The 25,246-nt window shown below is 44.6% G+C and overlaps 1 protein-coding gene across 2 annotated transcripts in view; it reads right to left on the bottom strand.

Annotated features, from left to right (window-relative positions):
• The window catches only part of DHX57 (DExH-box helicase 57), a 387,132-nt gene that overhangs the window by 78,347 nt on the left and 283,539 nt on the right, over window positions 1–25,246 (bottom strand). For both annotated transcript variants that reach the window (XM_085612312.1, XM_085612311.1), the window contains one exon: window positions 12,956–13,072. In XM_085612312.1, coding sequence (XP_085468438.1) covers window positions 12,956–13,072 — 117 coding nt within the window. The remainder of the gene's footprint in view (window positions 1–12,955; window positions 13,073–25,246) is intronic.

Raw genomic sequence — 25,246 nt, 5'->3', positions numbered from 1 at the left:
TTGACTAATGTTTCTTACATTTCTTAAAGCAAAAGAGTTTGTCATTCTTAAATATCGAGCTGGATTTTAAACTGCACTTTTAACTGAGGTAGTGACACATATTTCAAAGTTATTTAATAAACTTCCTAATAATTGCACCGTTTTTTTAATCTATTTTCATGGATTATTTTGCAATAGCACTGTGCATAATAAGAGGCTAGCTCGCTCGGGGGTTATTTACAATCCGTAGTGGCTATTTTGAGCATCTCTTATTCTTGGTTAGTGGTCAAGCTCAGAACATATGCATATGCCTATCTCTTTAAATAAACGACAGCGACAGTAGAGAGTGGTTAGATAAATAATTGGAGACGTAAGAGATTACAGAGTTCCCAAGTTACTGGTGTGATTGTTGTGACTTTTCCTTCCACTCTAGTAGGAAGCAAGCCAGACATTATATTGGCACTACTAGATTAGGGATTTGGATTGCTGAAAGAAAAACGCACGTAGGTTGGGGATTTATTTAAAAATGTCATTATCTAAACTACTGAGGGGAATAAAGAAAGACTTTCAAATCTCTGATACTAAAAGATTTAGTCTTGCACCAAGTCATCAAAAAGTATGGTAACATACCACTCACCGATTTTGAGAAGTGGATATAAAGGATGTATAGGGATAAGCACCTAGTGTTAGACTTCTACAGGATAGGCTATCAATGCAATAAAACCTTTTCAGATCTTATTTAAACAGGAATGGCAGACATACCTATCAGATAAAATGGGAGGAATTCTTTGTTTAAAGCCATAAAACAGCTAACTGTGTAATGAGCAAGGGATCAGGCTGCAAACTAGTGCACTGCTGGTACTATACCCACTCCAGAGTACACAGGCGGAACACCAGGAAATCTGAAAGATGTTGGTGCATGTTGGGGGAGAAGGCACACTACTACATGTATTCTAAAAACGTCCTAAACTGACACAATTTTGGGAATAATTATTATCTGTAACCAAGTGTACAATATTGCTTTGCCTAGACAGCCTACGACTCTTCTGTTGGTTTACCTGGTAATGACTATCTTTTCGCTTCATTAATTTGGGGACAAAATTGAGGAGGTGTTATCGGCTGCTAAATAGACTGTGCCATTCTTAGTGGGAGAAGACAGTCATAATGGCAAAATTATGACTGCACAGAATTTGGAACTTATGGGCTATGACAATAATTAATATTTATTTTTGTAATGGCATAGACAATCAAAAGCAACGCTTTGTTACTGAAGGCTCCTATATTTTATGCTTTCTCTTGTTTTGACTACAGGGTTTGCATTCCCTCACTTTTTTAGAGTGGCTGGGGTTCTTCCACTTATGTATGTTCCACCATTAGTTACATGATTCAGCTAAGAGAGTGGACATGGGCCACTAACTTAGGTACAACGGGAAACTAGAAAATCCCCTAATCTGTACCAGTGAAGAGCCTCTAAATGATTGGCTTTGGATTTCAGGTGGGGCAAGGTGATGTTGATGATTAGACGTGGGAGGGGTACACAAGGGTTTAGGGAAGGATGAATTTGCAAGGATTGGGGACTCTGGGTGTGAATGGGGAGGTTATTCAGGTCAAGGTATTATTTTAAAATGCAATAAAAACAATAAAACCTTAAATACTCTTCATCCTAATACCTCCCCATCCTTGAACTTCCTCTTCATGCAGCTACTGTTGTATCGCTCTTCAATAAACTACCTAGATATTTTATTACAAAATGCCTCAATAATCTCACAGGAATTTCAGATGAAAGATTTAATATGCAGACCCTCCCCCGCACCAACAGACGCGTTTCGGCGTTGCTGCCTTCCTCGATGTCGGTGAGTGTATTCTAAAACCACCATTTTAAAGTGCACAGTGTGACGTAAAAACAGAATTAATTGACAGCGAAGATGGCCTAAAAAGAACTATTATGACCAAAGTTGGTTTAAACAGCAGCAGCCATCTTACAGCGTTTCTCCGGCATTAAACATTCTGCTATGCAAGTCTATTTACAACATATATACATATTAATCCTGAGGCAGGTTGTATGATTTACAAATGGAAAAATGACACTTCAGAGGAAATCTCCATATGTAAAACGTCACCTTTTGAAATCTCATTTGCACATTTCTTCGAAAACTGATATTTCTCAACACTATGTACAAACAATACCATGCCTTTCATTTACCTAATGGCAAGCAGAAATAAAGCCCTGAATGGACGAATCTTGGACCTGGCAAAAGAGTTTATGGGCAGCCTGCGTAAATAAGATACTCTCTCTCCTTAATGGATAATCATTCTGACAAGGCTTTCAGAGACAGTATATAACTCCACGTATTGGGCTTTTCATTTTATAGACAACATTAGCTTTCATTCAATTATGTAGTACAGACTCTAATCACAAGAACAGTATATAGGGAGAAGAGTGCTAGTCCAAATGGACCCAGAGTTCTTCTGCAATATTTAGACCTATCTGTACGATAATATTTAGGTCAATGATGTATTTTGACTCCGTTCTTCATAGGTTCCTGACTCTGTCACCTCCTCTCTCATGTTTGGGGGACCTGCTCTATACAGAAGAATTTTCCTAGGTCACGGTTACGGTTATGAGCAATCTCGAAATGGCGTGCCACTGGATATGTTGGATCTTTTTTCGAGATTGCACGCATGTGCTCTAAAATGCGCTTTTTCGTGGGATGGTTAGTGCTACCCACATATTGCTTTGAGGACGGACACTCCAGACAGTACGCCGTGAATACCGAATTGCAATTTAGCAATCGGTTGATTTTTCTCCTTGCCTTAGGTCCACTTTTAGAGGTGCTATAGCTGTTAACTTTCTTGCTGTACTTGCAAGCCTTGCACTTCATACAAGGATAAAACCCTGTGATGTTGTCTCTTTTTTGAATGGATGTGCAGTAATGACTAGAAACTAGATGGTCATTGATGGACTTGCAGCGTTTGTATGTGATCAAGGGTTGTGCGGGAATTACACTTTCCAGGATGGAGTCTGTCTGGAGGACATGCCAGTTCTTTTTGAAAATGCGTACCACTTGTTGGGTCTTGGAATTATAAGGGGTGATCATTCTGGCAGGCTTAGTCTCACTGCTTGAGCTTGTTCTATTTGATGTTTTGGGTACAAGTAATTCTGATCTGGAAATCACATCAGCTCTCTTCTCAGCTGCACTTAAAGTCTGATGTGAATATCCCATGATTTTAAAACGCCTAAATGCTTCTGCCTTGGCAAGGAGATATTCTTCTGATCTCGTGCAGTTGCTTTTCAACCGTAGGAGCTCCCCATAGGGGGATGTTATTATTCATACTCCTAGGGTGAAAACTCCTAGCGTGCAGAGCAGAATTGCCCGCTGTGAGTTTCCGATACAGTCGGGTCAGAATATTAATGTCCGCAACGTACACTCTCAAATCCAAATAGACAACGCTGGTGTTACTGATATGCCCGCTGAATTTTAAGTTAAGATCATTGGTATTGAGAAAAGCTATGTATTCCTCCGCCGATATATTATATCTTGTCCAAGAGGGCAAACATTTTCCCCAACTGAATCCATTTTCCTTATTTGAGGATACTATTCCTGACTCCGTGCTTAAACACGAATACCAGAAATCGTTGCCTATAACAATCCCACATACTAGAAATTATTTTGCTCAGATCAAGTGATACATGCACAATATATACCTTTGCTAGAATCTTGGAAATAAATAAAGGTTGCTAGCTACAGTGATAATCCACTCCTTATATGATTGTCAATCTGGTTATTATCCTTTTTATAGGGAATTATAGGGACAAAATACTGCTGGTAAATTTTAGGAAAATTCTAGTAATGTCTGATACAAAGAAGTTGGTAATGTTATTGCGAGAACTCCATTTTCCTTCACTGAAGGTGAAAACGAAATCAAAGATAGAAAGAATCATCTATGAAGTCCATCTTCTACCAAACCCAGCACAGCTTTGACACTGCTTCACAATTTCAGAAATTACTTTAGAATTTAGACGCATGCATAAAGTCAATCACTGTAAGGAGCGACTTCTTCCATACAGCACTCATTGTCTGAAGAGTTGACATGTCTTAAGAACTTATTTCAGTTTTGAAAAAAACTAATAACTCATCTCTTTGAACTATATCTGGACTAGTAACTCATCTTTAATTGTCTTTCATGCATCCCACTTCTCATTCCATTTCTTCTGTCTCTATATCTGTTTCCCTATACATCTAATCAAGTAACTTTCTCACTTAACTCCCACTTATTCCTTCCCATTTCCTCCAAGCCTGTCTTCTCCAATCAATCCTGCTTGGAACTATGCCCACCGCTATTCTCATCTAGGTACTCTTTTCCATGTACTAAACTACCCACCAGCATTTCTCTTTCCTTATCGACTTCATAGATGTCATTTTTATTTAGTCACAGGTTCTTTGCCTTTCTCTTGATATATATGGATTGTTTTCACTTCCTTTCTTTGTTAAGAGATTTTATATCTTTGTAATAGTACACCTACACCGTGTGGACACCTAGTTGGTAGAGTTGCAAATATAAAACTAAATCCTTTTGGGCTGTTACCACATTTCTTTCTTGTGTTTTTAAATATTTCCATTCCATTAAATTAACCAAACATAAAATTATTGAATTCCCTTATTCTCAGTCGCCAACTCCTGAATAAAAGTATAGGTACTGCTTTGACTTTTGTTTCTACACTGTTACGTTAACGAGTCTTGTAAAGCGCAAAAGCTAGCCCAAAAACGGGCCTCCCAGCACTGATAGAAGGAACCAACTAATGAGTAAGTCATTATATGAAGAGGTGAGTCTTAAGTTGTTTCTAAAACTCAACAAATTGTTATTTAGCCTGAGACGAACAGGAAAGGAAATTCTATTTCACTAAAATCAAAGAACTGGCTAACAATCAGATGAAACTCATTACATTTCACAGAGTCACACCCGAGCTGAAGCCTGACGGCCATGTTTGGATCCACCTCTAAGAGAGAGATGATGTTAAACATCCTACTACTAACCGAAAATATATCATTCCATAATATGTTTCCTCCAGGGAGAGTTTATAACAAAGGTGAACTGGTTGTCAAACAAGAAGAAGCGTGGATATCATAGTTAAGATTCAACTCAAATTTTATTGAAGTAGAACACAGAGCGAATAGCCAAGTAGTAGACAAAAATACCAGCCTGCTGTTCAAAATATTCAACATAGTACATTCCATCTCTCCTTCACGGAAAAAAAGCCTCAATACACTTTTTCTACTAAAACCAATCAATCAATCAATCAGGGGTTTATAAAGCGCGCTACTCACCCGTAAGGGTCTCAAGGCGCTGGGGCGGGGGGAGGTGCAGCTCCGGATCAGTCGAAGAGCCAGGTCTTGAGGCTCTTCCTGAAGATGTGAAGAGTGGGGGAGCATCAGATGTTGACTGGGAGCTCGTTCCAGGTCTATGCTGCGATGTAGGAGAAGGCTCTTCCACCTGCTCTGGTTTTGCGGATGTGTGGGTTCTCTGCCAGGGCGAGGTCGGCGGAGCGGAGGTTCCCTTTGGGTACGTGGAAGGAGACTATTTCATTGAGGTATTTGGGTCCGATGTTGTGGAGGGAATTATAGGCATGGGTGAGTAGCTTGAAGGTTACTCTTTTTGATGGGTAACCAGTGGAGGTCTCGTAGGTAGTGGGTCATTTGTTTGTGTCGTGGAGTTCCGAGGACAAGTCTGGCTGCTGGATGGTTTGGAGCTTGTGTAGCAGGGTTTTGTTGATTCCGGTGTAGAAGGCATTACCGGTGTCCACTCTGCTGGTTATTAGTGCGTGGGTGATTGTCTTTCTGCATTCGGGGAGATCCACTTGAAGGTCTTGCGGAGGGAGTTAAAGCAGGTGAAGGCGACAGTGCTGATCTGGCGGGTCATGGTGAGGGAGGAGTCTAGAATGATGCCGAGGTTCCGGGTGTGGTCCGTCGGGGTGGGTTTCCGAGGGCAGGGGGCGACCAGGAGTTGTCCCACGCAGTGGCAGAGGGTCCAAGGAGGAAGACCTCTGTCTTCTCAGAGTTCAGTTTTAGGCCGCTGTCGCTCATCCAGGCTGCGACGTCTTTCATTCCTATAGACACTATAGAAAGGAAAAACACCTACTGATACTGCAGTACAACTCAGAAACCTTATTTTGTTCAAACAGTCAAATACACCAGATCCTGAATGCACTTAAACAGTCATGTGCCACTTGAATATAGTCACATATATTTCACTGGAGGTTTCCTCAGCCTTGGTGTTCTTAACATTCTAATATCATGAAACTGAACACCCCAGAAGAATCATTACCCCAGCACTAGGTCCTTATATCAACGGACCATGAAATAACCCAGTTCTTTGAAGTGACAACTTCTCTTTATTCCACTAATTGCCAACCTCAAGCATAACATCACGATCTCCAACTTTAATAACTTTTTTCAGGAGTGAAAACTTGGCATATACTTGGTTATGATGCTTCACAATCAAACCCTGACACAATCTAGTGAATTTACCAAAATTGAACGTGTACCCTTAGCCCATGGAATTCCAGCATACTTCATCTGCGCTTCTTCACGCTTATGTTTCACAGCAGACATCTTTTCAGATACACACAAACTCCCATCCAAGGAGGCACCAATTTAGTAGTAAGCAACTAACCTTTCAAATGAGAAAAATGAGAGAGTCCAGTCACAGCATTAGGAGTAGTATGAATGGCCCAAATTAAGCCTTTTAAGATCATTGCTCGAATCCAACACATTGGCAAATGACAACTGCAGCTTGTCGTCAATGACACTGTTACAACCTTTCAGCAAACTATCATACGTCATATAATGAGGTTTTGACATGATTTACACCCCAATGTAACAGAATATTCTCAAACTCATTGAAGTAGAACTGCACACCATTATCTGTCACTAACTTACTAAAAGCCCCTTCCCTCAAAAACAGAGACTGTAAAAAAATCAATCATCCCCTTCAGGGTTGGAGGACATCACAAACTTCACATCAGCCCACCTCAAATAACAATCAACAACCACAATTCCACACCAACAATTCTTTTTGACCTAATTGATTGGTGCAATGACATCCCTACCCTATATAACCCAATGGATTGCCAGGAACTGGTACAGCTTGGCACAGTGACCTGAGACTTGTCACTTATGGTGGAGCATAACATATAACTCCCTCACAAAATGCACCACTTCCCTGTCCATTCCAGGTCACCAGAACTTATCTCTAATTCTCCTTTTCATGTCCCTCATATAACACATGACCTGCAGGAGTCAAAGGCTAAACATTAGCATGCACAGCTTCTGGAACTACCAGCAAATCACCTCTTCAAAGTATGCCATCAGACACTATTAGCTCTGAAACAACATGCCTGAAAGGCTCTAAGGACGTATTTGTGCAACCTTTAGACCAAACTTTGTTAATATAACTTATAACCACTTGTAACACTCCATCGCTCACCAAAGTAGCTTTCCACTTGCCTTCTGAAATACAATTGTCAATTAGGCTGCCAATTACATCCACCATACTGAAATCCTCATTTGCATCTGTGACAGTCTGGATTTGTTTCTTGGAAACTATACTTGCTTACAGAATTACATAATCAACTTGGCAAGAACACTATCATGCTACCTTGACACCATCCACAAGGTTTATGCATAGGTTGTGCAAATGTGCTTGTTGTTTTCGTACATATGGTGGCATAGCTATTTATGACACACAAACAATGGCAGCCTGATCAAGATCTCGGACAAAGGCAAGGATGCCTTTTGTTATAAATAATCATCCGTTCCCAGATGTTGGCAGTGGAGCACTTTGCTGTCATTGGGAGGTCTCTACATGCTGATGCTTCGGCCCAGCAACCTGCTGTTATCTCTACAAGGGGTGTCCAGCTCGTGACCACAATGGGGATCTACATTCTTTCCCTTCAGGTAACAGGGATTGGATCATCCTGTAGAGGGATTCTTGTCAGAGAGTATACACACGCCCTAGACACTTAGATTAGGGGATGCATAGTAGGAGTACACCAGATTTATATATTGTTTTATATGCTTGCATATATACAATGTTTTAGCACAATGGTGGAACTTTTAATTCTGTTCACTGTCCTAGTACTTCAAATAACTTTCATTTGTTTCTATTGATCATTGCAGCACATATTTTATACAAGAATCACGTTGGCTCAATAAATATTGAAAATGCCCCACTGTGTACCCCTTGAATATTTCTCTGAGCGGAAGATAGGACAAGTGACTGAGCAAAAGGGTTCTCGATCTGTTACCACGATTCCTTGTGGATAAGGGCTGTCCTGTTCAGTGGTTGCCAGAACCATTTGCTACCCATCATAGGCTTAGAGTGGCTTATGGTGGCGCTGTGAGCTAGCTTGGCCTATAGGATAACATATCCAGAGGAGGTGCATGGAATCAGTCTGGCACAATCCCAACGCTTATGCTATCCACAAACGCACAATTCCTCCTGTAGGGTGGAAACTACACAACAACAGCAACCACCTAACACTCAACAGACACACCAGGTAATTGATGCCTTTTGCTTCTACATTATAATATTTTTCTTTTTTACTTCAAAACGAGCATCAAGCGTTTTAATAGCTGTGGCATACTCATCAAAAACATCGCCTTCACCCTTAACAGCAGACACAGATAAGCGTTTTAAAATGTTCCTGCTCTCAGGTCCTAAGGAATGCCATAATATGGCATTTTAATTCTTTCAGTGAACTATTCACCATCAATGGCCTCCTAGTAGGCTTCAACTCCTTCCTTCCATTGTTCCCATTCAATTTGCAGAGCAACAGGCGTAGTTAAAAAGGTAGGGAGTGGAATTAGGCTTTGCTGCATGCTGGAGACAACCAATTTATTATTCAGAAAAACGTTTGCAAATAGTCAAGGACACTAACAACGAAGTATTACCCAAAATGCCAATGTCTATAGCAAAAAGTGACAACATGGTGTCACTAAAGGCGACAGGTATCAGCAATGCTGTAATGCTTACCAACACATGCTGCAGAGATCAAAGTCACAGTGCAAATCACCATAAAGTCTGGTCCCGGATCTCTGGAACTCTCAGGGTTTTCTTTGCAGAAGCTACTCGAGAGCTGAGACCTTGGGTAACACAATTACCCTTCTTCTCTGGCTGGATGTTGCTTACTCTCTTTAGGGGTATGTTTTCCATCTACCTCCAAATACTGTGTAATAGTGCTCAGAGTTATGTCATCACTCAGCTAGAGGAAAGTGTTAATCACTGTTCCAACATTCCTCTTAGCTGTTTCCCTTTATGGCAAAAGCTGCTTTGCATTATGCTGCAGTCCTGCTATACTCAGTAGGGCTCCACAAACAAAGTCAAGTCCCTCTAGCTAGCACTGGAATACCTCAAGGCACCACATGGCTAGCCACAGATGCACTCTGCAGCCATGACCTGACACAGCAGGGTCACTCATGTGGGCTCTGCTACGTCACCTAACAATTTTGGACTCTGATATGGCCTTGGATGCGGCAAAGCCCAGATTCCAGTGCCACCACTTCCGCAAACTTAAACTGGTTGTTAAAGAGCCCAAGTTTACCATTCCTCGCAGCTTTATGGCTAGATGCTGGGACTAAGGACAAGGAGCTTTACAGAATACTGTGATTCATTGTACGCAGCATGGGTGGGAATATAAGAGTGCATGAGGTGAGGAGGAGGAGAAGGAAGAATGGAGATAGTAGAAGGACTTGCGTAAGGAAAATCGGTGTACCTCATCAAGAGAATTAGCCTTACAGAAAGGATAATATGCCCAATTACTTAGTAGACAGAAGAGGTGGAGTCAAAAGCATTTTTGAGCGTGTGAACTTGTTTCTGTCCAGGACCAGAAAAGATATTACTAAGGTATTAACTTCAAAGAAAATAGCAAGGTGGCGTGTACAAGTGTTAGGACCTGGGTACGTGGCATATGCACATGGGGTTTTGAGCTGGATAGCCCAAGGAGGAACTACTCTACATGGCTCCACAGGATAGGGTTAAAACAGGCCTCCAGAACTCATGCAAAATTGCAATCGACTGGGGCACCCAACAGGGTTTCTCCTTATCAGCCATATTTGCCCCTGGCCTGTCTGTTGAGGGAATGGGGCCCGGACTGGGGTGTGGCTTTAGGGACAGACTGGAATATAATATCCATGTAAACTGATATTGTATCTTGAGTAGGGACCCAGCACCCGCCGGTGGATGTGGATGTGGATATAGATGTCCCTCCATCCCTCCCTCCCCCGGCGGGTGCTGGGGCCCTACTCAAGAGACTATAGCACTTCTGGGAGATGACTGGCCTCAGGATAAACTGGGAGAAATCCTACTTGTTCCCTCTGCGGTGATGGGAACAGGCAGAAAGGGTGGGTTGCAGACCTAAATACTGCCCTGGTGCATACAAACCTTCTGCTTCCTGGGGATCAATGTATTCCACTCAGACAGTGACCTGCTTGACAGTAATCTTGGTATAGTGTTGATGGCCGTGCACCAGTCCCTGGCTCTTTGGAAGGGCCTCCTGCTCTTGCCCATGGAATGTACGTCAATACCAAAGATGTTAGTTTTACCACGCTTTCTTTACTTGTTTACAGCCCTGCCAGAGGTGCTGGCATGTCCTTACTTTAAGGAGTTGAGGGGTCTGATGTCACAACTGATTGGGAAGGGGGGGGGGGAATGGAAGGTCGACATAGGGTATCTATTGCCACACTCCAAAGGCCATTGATGGCGGGTACCTGGGGGTGCAGAACCTTTAGCTTAATTATGCCGGGACTTAACCGCAATGGCCAATAAGATGGATAGCCAACAATACAATGGCTGAGTGTGGCTATCTGAGCCGAACTGCGGGGAACTAAGATATTCAATTAGTTGATGGACACGTGTAGCCCCCGGAGAGGATTGAGTAGATTGGCATGCGTGGGTAGGTACTGCTGGAACAGATATATTCAGCCCCGGCGGCAACAGGTGTCCTATGCACTACAACTATCATGATGGATTGTACCGAGGGCGAGAACTGAGCTAGCTATTCATGACCTGGCCCTGTGGCGGTAGGCTCTGGATAGTCAGGTGGGTGCTTTACGTGGAAGGGTTTCTGTGGTCTTTTCCTGATTTGCCGACTTCTCACTACCTGGGAATGGGCCTTTTTGTGGTACACAGCTCGCTTGTGCTAGCAGTGCGAGACACCTGGCGAATGGGCCAAAGAGAACCAGTGCTGCATGAGACGCTCCAATGTGTCCTCACTCATGGGATGGGGTGACGGGTGGTCACAATGTTGTATGACACATTATTAGCCAACAGCAGTGATCACGCTTTGTGCAGTAAGCCTAAGTGGGAGGACTGAGTGAATATGGTCCTTTCAGCGAAACAGGGTGACACTTGAGTATGCTAAGCGAGTATCTCGCAATGCCCACCTGAAATTTACGCAATTTAATTACCTGCACCAGACTTACCTCACACCACATCGGGTGCACAGGATGTTCTCGCTCTCGTCCCCGGAGTATCCAAGCTGCAGGTACTCCAACGTGCCATTTCTCCACATGGTATGTATGTGCCCGGTACTGGCACAGGTGTGGGTACAGATGATGGAGGTTATATTGAATGTGGTGGATACAGCGTTGACTCCTCCGTTAAGGTGGTGGAGCATTGCCCCACTGTTTCAAATGCAAGCTCAATAAATATTTTTAAAAAAAGGATAATAATGCTGCGTTATTTTTTTTGTATTGAGCTTGCAATTGACGCAGCGGGGCTGGGCTCCCTGCATCACAGGGAGGAGGAGTGGTGGCTGATCCTTAAGTGTACATGGAGGTTTGGTCTGCCCTCTCAGGACGGCCACACCGTCACGCGCGCTTTGCATGTTCTCCACCCAGGTTGCATTACAGCATGGGTGGAGAACATGCCCAGGCTCCCATTCCCCATCTGAGCACCGAACCACGGTACTCACACCAATCACAATGATGCATTGCAGTGTTGTGATTGGCTGGCAGCCTGGGCGCTTGCTCCTTTGTTCTTGTGTGCAGGAAAGGCAGCGGCTGGCGACTGGAATGACCAGCAAGTAAGTTTCTTTTTTTCATTTTTTTTAACCCCCTGTCTCTCCTCCCACTGGTCCCTACCAGCCGCCACTGAGTTGATACCCAGTTGGCCCCTGAGCCTCTGTTGTGCCTACTGGGAATAACGATTAGGACAAAAAAAAGATAAGACTTTATGAAGTTAGTGGACTTTGGCATGATTTTATATAAGTGTCAGATAGCAATGTCCTAGAAGGTGGCTACACCACCTCTGGAGATGGGCTGGATGATAGCAATACAGAAGTGGGCAGAGGCAGATGTCATGTCCCAAGATGTTCACTGGCAGTGCTGAGCTGGTGGCCACGTTGTAGGAAATCTATGCACTCAAGTTGCTGGACAAACTGGCTGAACCCAATAACATAGACCCACTGCAAACTAGGAGAGGGGTGCCTGGTCCTGAGTGTCCCCGTTGTGCCCCTACTCCCCTCCCTCCCCCTCCTGTCTTCTTTCCTGTATTGATGTTGGTGAATAATAGCCCTCCTTCAACAGTGGCGTCGCTCTCACAACAAGTTATGTTAACATTGAGATGTAGTTGTTATGGCTTAACAATCCCCCATCTTTAACTGGACCTCTGCAGGGCACACAAGTTGCCGCCCCTCAGTACCATTGAGTGCGATTGATCACTGGGTCACAGATGTAGTTTAATGTGTGTAGCTGAATATCGGTGCCAGCTGAGTTGTTTCCCATGTTGTAGCAGTGATGTCAGTTGTTGGAAAATTACAAAACATTAAAATGCAATAAAGACCTATATAAAAATAAAATAAAAACTTGAATGAAAATAGTTGAAGTTTATTACAAGTCTGGGAACAAAAAAATAGTTTGGCAGCGCCATAACCCACGCTCCATTTTGCAGTTCAGATCTTAATTCATAGTTTTAATACCTGGCGGATATGAGTGAGCACCATCCACAATCCACTCCAATACAGCCTCAATTAAGTCAAGATTAATCTTGTCCAAGTCCATGCCAATCAACGTCTTTATTACAGATTTCTCAAGTCCTAAAAGAAAAAAAATAACACATTTGTATCTGTAATCAGGTCCAATATCTTTAATTCTGAAATATTTTTTAAAACACTCCTTTTTTCCTTCAGCAAAGTGTTTCTGAAAGTATCAATGTATATAGTTTGTTTTGTTCTTTTCATATTATTTAACATATAAATACACATACATACCACAAATTGAACTTGTTGTATGTTTATCGATACATAAAAAACATGACAACGTGCCCGTAGAGTATCCTGATCTTTAGCTCATTATACTTGATGATCATTCGAAAGCATCAGCCAGCTTGCAAAATCATACTGGCTAAAAAAATTCAAAATATGAAATGAAGTGTGCTTCATACCATCAGGCGAAAACAATCCCAGAGTTCTGCCTTCAGCAACCACCCTGCCATATGCAGTGGCTGCCATGGACCCAGATGCAAGTACTGAAACTGATCCCGCTGATAACAAGATGAGGAGTAAAAAACACAACCATCATTGTGTTTCAAAGGGCCCATCACAGCCTGTTGCACCATTCGTAGCTGTAACCCTTGCTCATAACAATTCTACAGCGGGGCATTTATCAACCAGAGTCACAATGTAGTAGGCTGGGTGTATGGGGATTCCAATGTGGGCATATTTAGCATTATGTGAATATTTGGTATGCCCTGTTGGAATCATAACCCCAATCTAGAAGGCAGGGGGAATAGTGTTGTTAACAGCCATTCAGCAGAAAAGGGTTTGAATGGGAGCATGTATGCGCATGCACCAAATCTACACAAGGAACCAAAAGAGGATGCGGCGCTACAGCCAGCGCTACCGACTTTAGAACTGGGGAGCCAGGTTCAAGTCTCTGCGTCAGTTCATTATCCTGTGATTCTGGTTAAATCACTTATTCTTCCCGTGCCAAAAAAAAAATGACTTTGTGTAATGCAACTGGTGCTCATGCAAAACACTCCAATGCCTTACCTTCGGGTTGGGTTTGCACTATTTAAAAATGGAAACAATAAATAAATACAAATAAACAGGCCTAGAACCGTCCGTCAAATGTAAAGGAAATTGGTGTAAACCTGGACAAAAGACCATTATCATAACATTGTGGAACCTACTGATTAAAAGCTTTTCACCTTGGCAAAGCATGTGCTGCGCAAAGGGCCACTTTTTTGCCACTGCGTCTTCAAGTGCCAGAGCTTGCCACAACTAACACTCTGCAATTGTGTAAATGGGGATTCATCGCAAGCCTCAATCGATGCAATCATCTTTGCTCATAAGGATTAACAGAATGTATCCAGCCTCAAGGATATTGAGGAGGGAGAATTTCTTCAAGTTTTGCAACCAGACTCTCTTTTCTGGGCGAGATTCAAACATCCAGCACACACCAAAGAACTGGCCAGGCCTCTTCACAGGGACTGTACAAACACTGCTTTTCCGATGCAACCAGGCCACAATGCATGTGGTGCAGGTTTTACTATGTTTTTTCTTCAGGATGATGACTTTATAAATAGTTCCTCTATCTCAAACTTTCAAAACCCCGTTTGACAAGGTTGTATGACATTGCAATGCATGCGTTTAAAACACACGCCTTTACCACGCTAGGCAAGTGTATATAAGGCAAGTGAAACCCCCACTTTCATATTTAGATGCGTGTGTGTGTATATATTTATATAGATTCACTGAAAAAACCATAGGTTTTACAGACGTTATAGTTAGGAATTAGCATTTAAAAAACCTTAGAAATTCACTGAAAAAACCATAGGTTTCAGGGACGTTATAGTTAGTTGGATATTTGACTCATATAAAACCAGAGAAATTCGCCTGTTATTGTTAGTTGGGCTAACTATAACTCGCGCGCCTGCAATGCAGTGCTGATGACGTCACATATTACATCACTCATGACATTGTCAGTGACATCACTCATGACATCACTGATGACATCTCAAATGACATCACTGATGGCATCATCCAGTGAATGTGTGTTTCTGTAAAGTTTAAATATTTTTCATATATATCTATGCCAAGGTCTATTCAAGAATAAGTCGATGTAAAAGTGCCTGAATACATTATTTAGTAGATGCATGACTGACTCTATAAGTCACTGATTGAATGTATGTTACTGAATGCATGGATTAGTGACTAGACTGTGTGAATGTCTCTCTTAGTCTCTCACTTGGTGTGTAAGCAGGTGCATGGCTTGGTGAGTAGCTACATCAGTGTGTATATGTGTTTTTCATTGATTGTATGAGTATCTGTATGGGGGTCTGACTTTCTATGTGGGTGTGTGGGTGCTGTCTGACTCTGTGCATACATGTCTGAATGGCCGATTCACTGGTTCTCTAGATTCAAAAGTGCATCTCAGAAGGGCTGTATAGATAGCGGACTGTCTGAACAGGTGTGTTCATTAGTGAATTGATTTCTCAGTTGTATATATGTGAGTAACGAATAGTTTCTTACCCGTCGGTGTAGTTTTGCAGCTTGAAGAACTTTCTGGATTCACTATACTGTGCATTATTCCGCGGTCTGGTGGTTGGGTCCGGAATCGTAGTCTTTCTTCTTTTTTTGTAGGCCAGGTGGGCGTCAACGTCTCACCATTTGGTGTACCTCTCGTGACGTCGGCACGCTTCCTGCGGAAGCTCCCACCTCGGGGCGCCATCTTCGGATTCTTTTTCCTTCTCTCTTTTTTTTTTTTTTTTTAATCCTAGGCAATTTTATTATTTTCTCCTTAATCTTATCCTTTTACACGCTTCTTTTAAGTCTCTTCTTGTTCTCTATTCTCTGTCTTTCCACATTCTGCTCCAGGCTTATCTTTTTGGCAGAGGTGGGTGGATTCGCTAGTGAATCCAGAAAGATCTTCAAGCTGCAAAACTACACCGACAGGTAAGAAACTATTCGTTTTGCAGCGTGAATCTTTCTGGATTCCCTATGCTGTGCATAGACTTTGTAGCGGTTTGTCATCTTTGTGGCGGCTGGGTGGAAGATGAGCGTTGGTCGTTGAATAAATGTTGAAGCACCTTCTGTCCTATTGTGCTTCCTTGTTCATTTGTATATCCACGCAGTAGTGCTTAGTGAACGTGTGCACTGAAGCCCATGTTGCCACCAGGCATATGTCTTGAATGGGTGTGTTAGCCAGAAATGCAATTGTTGCTCCTTTCTTCCTTGTGGAGTGGGCCCGTGCCCCTTCCGATAGTTCTTGCCCTGCATGTTTGTGGCAGAATTGTATCGTCAGTGCGATCCATCGAGCGATGGTGCTTTTTGTTACTGGTCTACCCAGGAAGCTGGTTGCGAAGGACACAAAAAACTACTTCGTTTTCCTGTGCTCCTTGGTTCTCTCGATGTAGTGCATCACCGCCCTTCTTGCGTCTAGAGTGTGCAGTGCCCTTTCTGCGCTTGTGGCTGGGTTCTGAAAGAAGCTCGGTATTTGAATTGTCTGGTTCATATGGAATGCCGACACCACCTTTGGCATGAAGTGTGGGTCTGTTCTCATTACGACCCTGTCCTTGTGTATTTGGATGTAAGGTTCTTGCAGTGTTAGTGCTTGTCGCTCGCTTACTCTGCGTAGCGAGGTTATTGCCACCAGAAAAGCTGTCTTTATTTTCAGCATTTGAAGTGAGGCCTTGTGGATGGGTTCAAAGGGTGCCTTCATAAGTTCCGTCAGGACTATGTTGAGGTTCCATGCCGGAGGCGGCCTCCTCTTTGGTGGTGCTATCCTTTTCGCCCCGTTCAGGAATCTCTTTACTACTACAATCGCTGCTAGGTGTACCCTTAACGAGGATGAACATAGTTTAGCCTTTAGTAGGTGTGTGAGGTATCTCAGCACCGTTGATTCCTTTGTCAACTTGTTCTGCAGTTTCTTTCTGCTGCACCATTGTGTGAACCTCTTTAATTTCTCCCCATAGCATTTTCGTGTCGTTGGCCTCCTTGCCTCCCGGAGCACTCGCATGGTGCTTTGTGGTAGCTTAAGGTGTGCGAACTCTATGTCTTCAGGATCCATGCCGCTAGGCTGAGGCTCTCTGGCTCTGGATGTAGAACTTCTCAGTTTTGCATGGAGAGTAAGTCCTTCTCTTGTCGCTGGGGATCACTGTTTTCTGTATGGTGTTGATCTGTGCTCCCAGGAAGATCTTCACCTGTTCCGGTTCCATTGAGGATTTCCCCCAGTGTATGGAGAATCCCAGCTTTGTAGCGTCCTTGTGACCCGCTGTGCGTGTTCCTCGCATCTTTCGCGTGAACTTGCTTTTATTAGCCAGTCGTCGAGATAAGGGTATACATGAATCCCTTCCCTCCGCAGGTACGCCACCACTGCCGCAAGGCATTTTGTGAAAACCCTTGGTGCGGACTTTAGTCCGAATGCCATGGTTGTGAACTGGTAGTGATCTTTGTTGATGGTAAATCTTAACAGATGTTTGTGCCGCCTGTTCATTGGAATGTGCAGGTATGCATCTTTGAGGTCCACGGTGGACATGAAGTCTCCGTCTCTCATCTGAGGGAGTACCTCTTGTAGGGACGTCATTTTGAATTTTTGTGTCCTTATGTACTTGTTTAGGAACCGTAGATCCAGGATGGGTCTTAGTGTTTGGTCCACCTTTGGTACCAGGAAGTAGTTTGAGTACACTCCCTTGTTCCTTTCTTTGAATGGTACTGGTTCTATCGCCTCCTTTTGGAGTAGCTCTTGTGCTTCCTCTACGAGTTGCACTAGCTCCTGTCCTGAGTGTTCCCTTTTCTTTGGTTTCCTGTTCGGTGGTTTCCTTTCCAACTCTATGCAGTATCCAAACTGTATGATGTTGAGTATCCATTTGTCTGTTGTTATCTTTTTCCATTCCTGAAGGAAAAATCTCAGCCTGCCGCCTACTGGTGTTGCAGGCTCGTTGCCGTTTGGTCTGTGTAACTCCCTCTTGTTGAATTTTTTGTGCTCTCCCCTCGGAGGGATCTTGTGGGTGAGCACGCTTCGCCGGGCGGAGTCACTTTGAGGCGGGCTGTTCTCCCCCTCTTCATCTTTGCCCTCGTCCGTTCCGTCTACTATGAAAGGACTGGCCCCGAAGGCTGGTACTGCCAATTTTGTTTCTGCTGCCCCTGCTGGCCGTGATTGTCGCCCTGGTGCCCCTGCTGGAAAGTCTGGTGTGGCGTTCCCGGCTGGTTTCCGCCCCTTCCGTATGGTCTCCGTGTTGGGGTACCTCTTCTCATCCCTCTGAATTGCAGGGCCCCCATGGACCTTGCTGTTTCGTTCTCCTTTTTGAGCTGGGTGAGTTTTTCATCCACCGGGGCTCCGAACAGCGTTTCCCTGTTGAAAGGGGTGTTCAGAATGTTGTTCTGGACTTCCGGTTTGAAGCTGAGATCCTGAGCCAGGCCTGCCTTCTCTCCGTTATCCCTATTGCCACCAACCTTCTTGATGTTTCTGCTCCATCTAAGGCCGTTTTAAGGCAAGAATTTGCGATATTCTTCCCTTCCTCCACCAGGTGCAAGGCTCTTTGCTGGTGTTGTTCGGGCAGGTGCTCGATTAGGTCCCCCATTTTGTCCCAATGTTGGTATTGGTGTCTGTTGAGTAGGGCATTGGAGTTCGACATGCGCCAGTGCATTGCCGCGTTTCTCTCAATCTTCCTCCCAGTCAGGTCCATCCTCCTGCTTTCCTTGTCTGGTAGTGGGCCAGAGGTTGCCGGGACATTAGCCCTTTTCCTGGCAGTTGACGCGATGATGGAGTCCGCTGTAACGGATCCCTTGATGTAGGGAGGGTCCTGTGAGGAGTGCTTATACTTTTTCTCCGTCCTAGGTGTGAAGGACCTGCATGTTGCTGGGTCCTTGAACGCCTCCTTCCCCTGGTTTATGACACTTTGTAGCATGGAGAGGAACTGGCTCCTCGTTTGGATGGGGAGCAGTGTTTCAAGCAAAAAGTCTGCTTTTGGCTTTTCTTCCTCCAGCTTGACCCCAAAAGCTGCAGCTGCGCTTTTGATGACCATATTGTAGGCCCCAATGTCATCTGGCGGCGAAGGCCTCGAAGGGTAAGGCTCAACAGGCTCTTCCGGGTTTTCGGCATCGAGGTCCTACCACTCCAGGTCCTGTGCCGTCGATGGCGCCAAGCCGTAGTTTGATTGTTGGTCCTCATCTTCCTCTCCCTCAAAGTATAGGTCCTCTTCTTCTTCTCCCGGAGTTTACGACAGTTCTTCGGCGTCAAACTCTTCCTGTTCCTCCACGTCTACAATGACCGATGGTGGTTTCGTGGGAATCGTGAATTTTTTCATCTTTTCGTCGAACTCCTTTTTCCTTTGTAGGATGCTTTCCATCTCTACCTCGAGCCTCCTCTTCCTTCTTTTCCAGCTCAGAGGCCTGTTCGGCGTCAAGCGCGGTTCTTTTCGCCAGAGCCGGCGTCGACGCGACCTTTTCCTTCGAAGTCGAGCGCCCCAGTTCTTGGCCTTGCTTCGACAACCTTGGCTTTTCGCCGGTCTTCGGCACCTGGGAGTCCTTTTCGAAGGATCCGCCGGGCCTTTCGTCCATGGATGCAGCTGCAGTCATCGAAATTTTCGGCGCCAGTGCTCCTTTCGAGGACTTTGACTCTGTTTTTCGAGAGTCTGACTCAGGCTTTCGGGGCCCTGTCGATGGTTTAGTGTTCGACGTCTCTCCTACCTTATCAGACGTTTTCTTATCAGTCTCTGCGACCGTGAAGTCATCTGGTGCCTCGGCGACGTTGTCTTCATCGTCGGTGGAGAGGCCCAGTTCGTACAGCGATGGGGCCTGTCCCTTGCCCTGCATGTTGTTATTCGCTCTCCTCTGTCTCTCTCTAACCCGGAGTGTCTTCGGTGTGAAGGCAGAACAGGCGTTGCAGTCTTTGCTCTCGTGGTCGACTGACCGGGTGCTGGTCCTTCTGCGCGTATTTATGGTGGCAGTTACGGCAGAATTTAAAGGGTGTCTTGTCCATTCCTGCGCTCAGTGTCCCTGAGTGCGCATTCTCCGTTGGACGTCGAAGATCTTGAGGTTCTCCTCCTTCTTCGTCGTCCCGGCTTGTTGATCTTCCTTTCTGTAAACTTCCTCCACTTCTTCTTCGAAGAAACTCATGCTTTTTCTTCTTTTCTTCCCCAAAAACTCTGGAGCTTCACGGTGACGATCCAGAACCAATGGCGGAAAAAAGAATCTGAAGATGGCGCCCCGAGGTAGGAGCTTCCGCAGGAAGCGTGCCGACGTCACGAGAGGTACACCAAATGGTGGGACGTCGACACCCACCTGGGCGGCCGTTCCTAGAGCCTCTTCCACAGATAGTGCTGACAACAGACGCATCACTCACAGGATGGGGAGCTCATCTCCTCGGACACACCACTCAGGGCAAATGGACCACTCAACAGAAAGTGCTCCATATCAATTACCTGGAACTGCTAGCAGTATTCCTAGCACTAAAATCATTCCAACTACATGTACAGAACAATGCTGTCCTCATCTGGATGGACAACATGACAGCCATGTATTACATACAAAAACAAGGAGGCACACATTCTATGCAACTATCCCAGCTCACACAGAACATTTGGTGATGGGCCATTCCTCAGAACATACATCTACTTGCAGAACACCTTCCAGGGGTTCACAATCAAATTGCCGATCTGTGAAGTCAACAAACACAACAGATCCACGAATGGGAACTACATCCCCAAGTTCTACTGCCCTTTTTCAAAAAATGGGGCCAACCAGAGATAGATCTGTTCGTCACACACGAAAACGCAAAATGCCCAACCTTCGCCGCCAGGTTTCCCCACCCGGAGTCAAAGGGCAATGCGATATGGATGAATTGGTCAGGCAGATTTGCGTATGCTTTTCCGCCTCTCCCACTCAATCCACTAGTAGTACGCAAGCTCAGGCAGCAGTCTCTCAAACTGATCCTAGTAGCTCCCACATGGGCACGCCAGCCGTGGTTCACAACACTACTGGAACTCTCTCTAGTTCCACACCAAAAACTGCATCTCTCCCCGTCCTTAATAACCCAGAACCATGGAGAGATCAGACATCCAGATCCAGGTCAACTGAATCTGGCGATCTGGCTCCTGAAGTCCTAGAGTTCGGTTATCTTAACCTGCCACCAGACTGCATGAACATTATAAAAGAAGCCAGAAGACCTACCACTAGAGCTTGCTATGCTGCAAAATGGAAAAGATTTGCCATTTACTGCACTAACAATAATATACACCCACTGGATGCATCCATCCAGAACATCATTTGCTACTTACTACACTTGCAAAGATGTAATTTAGCATACTCATACATACGTCTCCACCTAGCAGCATTAGCAGCTTACTAATATCGACAACACTTGTCACTCTTTAGAGTCCCTGCTATCAAAGCCTTCATGGAAGGACTTAAAATAATTATTCCTCCCAGATTACCACCCTCTCCAGTGTGGAATCTAAACATTGTTCTTACTAGGCTCATGGGACCCCCATTTGAACCTCTGCATAAATGCGAACTACAGTTCCTCACATGGAAAGTAGCTTTCCTTATCGCTATCACATCCCTCAGAAGGGTAAGTGAAATCTAGGCTTTAACCATACAAGAACCATTCTTACAACTACATCGTAACAAAGTGGTTCTTAGGACAAATCCAAAATTTCTTCCAAAACTCATATCTCCTTTTCATCTTAACCAATCAGTAGAGTTACCAGTGTTCTTTCCAAACCCAGACTCGGTAGCGGAAAGAGCTCTTCATACTTTAGATGTTAAAAGAGCCCTTCTTTACTACATTGGCAGAACCAAATCATTCCGCAAAACAAAACAATTGTTTGTAGCTTTCTCTCCACCACATAAGGGCAACCCCATTTCCAAATCTGGGATAGCTAGGTGAATAGTTAAATGTATCCAAATATGCTACCACAAAGCTAAACGCACACTAACCGTTCCCCCTAGAGCGCATTCCACACGCAAAATAGGGGCTTCCATGGCATTCTTAGGGAACATTCCCTTAGGAGACATTTGTAACGCAGCCACATGGTCTACAACACACACCTTCACTAAACACTATTGTGTTGACGTCCAAGCAAAGCAACACGCTTCTGTGGGCCAAGCTGTCCTTAAAACTTTATTTCAAACTGCTGCAACCGATACAGGTGACCACCGCTGGGGGAGATACTGCTATATAGTCTATCCTAGTGTGTGATCTGCAGCTCATATGCCTCGAATGGAATATGCTACTTACCAGTATGCATCTGTTCTTGGCATGTAGAGCTGCAGATGCACACACGCCCACCCACCTCCCCGGGACCTGTATCTGTTCCAGCATTATCTTACTTAGATATCACACATGGACATCTCTCTCTCTTCTACAAACTCCATCATTTCCCATCATGGCGAAAAACAATCTAACGATGTAGTTGATGCCCATGCACACTATCGTCCAAGGGAGGAGTCACCTATCTCGTGACCACAAAGACTTCTTCCAAGACAGCAACAACGTGAAAGCATTCGAGCCCAACACCAGATGGCGATCTACTCTCCTAGTGTGTGGATCTGCAGCTCTACATGCCAAGAACAGATGCATACTGGTAAGTAGCATATTCCTTATTATAATATAAGTTTATTAGAGTTAGAAATATATAACTGTTTAAAATATTTGTAATTATCGCTTGCTCTCATATACACTTTAAAGTTTTTTAGATATAGTTTTGAGACAAAAACAAATGATGGAATGGCGTATGCGGTGCGACATCGTACTTCTATGACGTAACACAGGGCGTGGCAGTGTGCACTCGTCGCATACGCAACACGCAGCGGGCGCAACCCTATACGTACATGACGTAACGCGCAGCTTGGTAGTGCGTACCCATCGCATACCAAAGTAGCAGCTGGCGCGACCTCATATGTACATGTTGTTACGCGGGACACGGTGCTACAAACCCGTCTGATACGAAATGCGCATCATATAAATGTGGTGGATAGTATTCGCTTGTTGATCGAGCTTGGTAGACTACCGGTACGGGACTGTAGATGCAAGACGCCATCATGCCTATGAGTTGCATGAACACTCTGGCTGGAAGAGAGTGTTGGATTTGAAATTTTGTGATAAGAGCTTGTATACTGGCTATCCTAGCTGGGCTGAGATATGCTAGGGCTGTGGAGGTGTTTATGGTGGCTCCTAGATACTGGTGTATACGAGATGGTTGGAGATGAGACTTGGGATAGTTGATAGTGAACCCCAAGTTGTGTAACCTTTGGATGGTTTGGTGAGTGTGTAGAACACATTTGTTGAATGACTTGGCTTTTAGTAGCCAGTCGTCTAGATACGGAAAGACATGAATTTGGTGTCTTCGGAGATGTGCTGCTACTGCTGCAAGACATTTTGTGAATACTCTGGGGGGCGGTTGTTACCCCGATTGGAAGGACTGTGAACTGGTAGTGTTGTCCATCCACCACAAACCTTAGATACTTCCTGTGAGCAGGATGTATGGGAATGTGGAAGTAGGCGTCCTTGAGATCTAGTGTGGCAAGGAAATCGCCTTGTTGCAGCAGTGAGAGCACTTGTTGAATAGTGATCATATGGAAATGATCTGAGTATATATACAGATTTAGGGGTCTGAGGTCGAGAATTGGTCTTGGAATCCCGTCCTTTTTGGGGATTAGGAAGTAGAGTATACCCCTGTCCCTTGATTCTCTAAGGGAACTGGCTCTATTGCGTGCTTTTGGAGCAGTGAGAGAACCTCTTGTTTGAGGAGCGTAAGATGATCTGGGGACATTGGACACCGTTTGGGTGGTATGTGTGGGGGGGGGGGGGTAGTTGTAAGTTCCAGGCAGTAACTATACTGGATAATTTGCCTTACCCACTTGTCTGTTGTGATGGAGTTCCAGACAGGTAGGAACTGTGTTAGTCTGCCCCCGACTGGAGTGGAATGGTCTGGGGGGGAGCGGAGGAAAGTCACTGTTTAGTGGCAGGGGAGGTGCGAGTGTTGTTATTACCTCGACCTCGTCCCTTGTTGTTGTTTCCTCTGTATCCGCCTCTAAAATATCCTCTACTGGGGGATATTTGTGTAGTGGCTTTGAATGTAGATGAGGTGTCTGCGCCCATATTTTTGGAGGCTCCTCTGTAGAAGGAGCGCCGAAAGGAGCCACGTGCTTGTGGAGACTGTAATGCTCCCATGGACGTAGCAGTCTCGGTGTCCTTTTTCATTTTTTCAAGGGCAGTGTCTACGGCTGGCCCAAATAGCTGTTCTTGGTTGAATGGCTGACTAATTATGGTAGTTTGTACCTCTGTCTTAAAGCCTGAAATGCGTAGCCAGGCATTTCGTCTAAGGAACACACTGGGGTTAATTGCTCTAGAGGCAGTGTCTGCGGCGTCAAGTGCACATTTAATTGACGCATTTGAAATGAGCTTGCCCTCTTGGATAAGGTCATTTGCCAGGGTTTTATACTGTTCAGGCAGATGTTGTGAGAGATTCTCTAACTGGTCGTAGTGTGCCCTGTCATATCGTGCTAGTAGTGCTTGGGTGTTGGCAATACGCCAATGATTAGCGGCTTGTGCTGCTACTCTTTTGCCAGAAGCTTCTAGCAGTTTGGATTCTTTGTCCGGGGGTGGTCTATCTCCGGAGGTCTGGGAGTTGGCGCGTTTTCTAGCATTGGAAACGACCAAAGAATCAAAAGGCAACTGTCCTTTGATGTAAAGTAGGATCTTCAGGGGCAGGCCTATATTTCTTTTCTATTCTAGGGTTAAGAACCCTGGCACGGACGGGGTATTTAAACACTTCGGGGGCATGCTTAATGACTCCTTTGATCATAGGTAGCATTTGTACTGACTTTTGAGATTGTTCAAAAGTATCTAAGAGGAAGTCTTCCTCTGGTGCGTCGGAGTGCAATGTAACGCCATGATAAAGTGCCGCTCTATTTAATAATTGACCAAACCCCAGGTGATCATCTGGGGGAGATGGTTTGGAGGGATATGGCTGCGGTTCTGGCATATCTGTTGGGAGAGGGAATGCCCAATCATCAAGTGGTGAGGTATCTGGATCCGTGAACGGGTCATTAGGATCACCCCCACCCCCTAGGTCATCATCATCATCATCTGGAGGTGGTGTATGTGGTGGAGAAGTGACAGGTAAGGGTGGTGTAGGCAGAGGAGGTAGGTTAGAAGGCAGTATAGGAGAGGAAGGGGGCATAGGCAATGTTGCAGAGTCCTTCCTGTGTACAGGAACTGGAGCAGATGGTGTGTCCAGTTTTCGTTTCTTACATGGCACAGCC

The sequence above is a fragment of the Triturus cristatus genome, chromosome 6 (genome assembly GCF_964204655.1).
Source record: "Triturus cristatus chromosome 6, aTriCri1.1, whole genome shotgun sequence".
Lineage (NCBI taxonomy): Eukaryota > Metazoa > Chordata > Amphibia > Caudata > Salamandridae > Triturus > Triturus cristatus.
The sequence above is the reverse complement of the archived record's forward strand: the minus strand, read 5'-3'. Positions and strand labels throughout refer to the sequence as shown.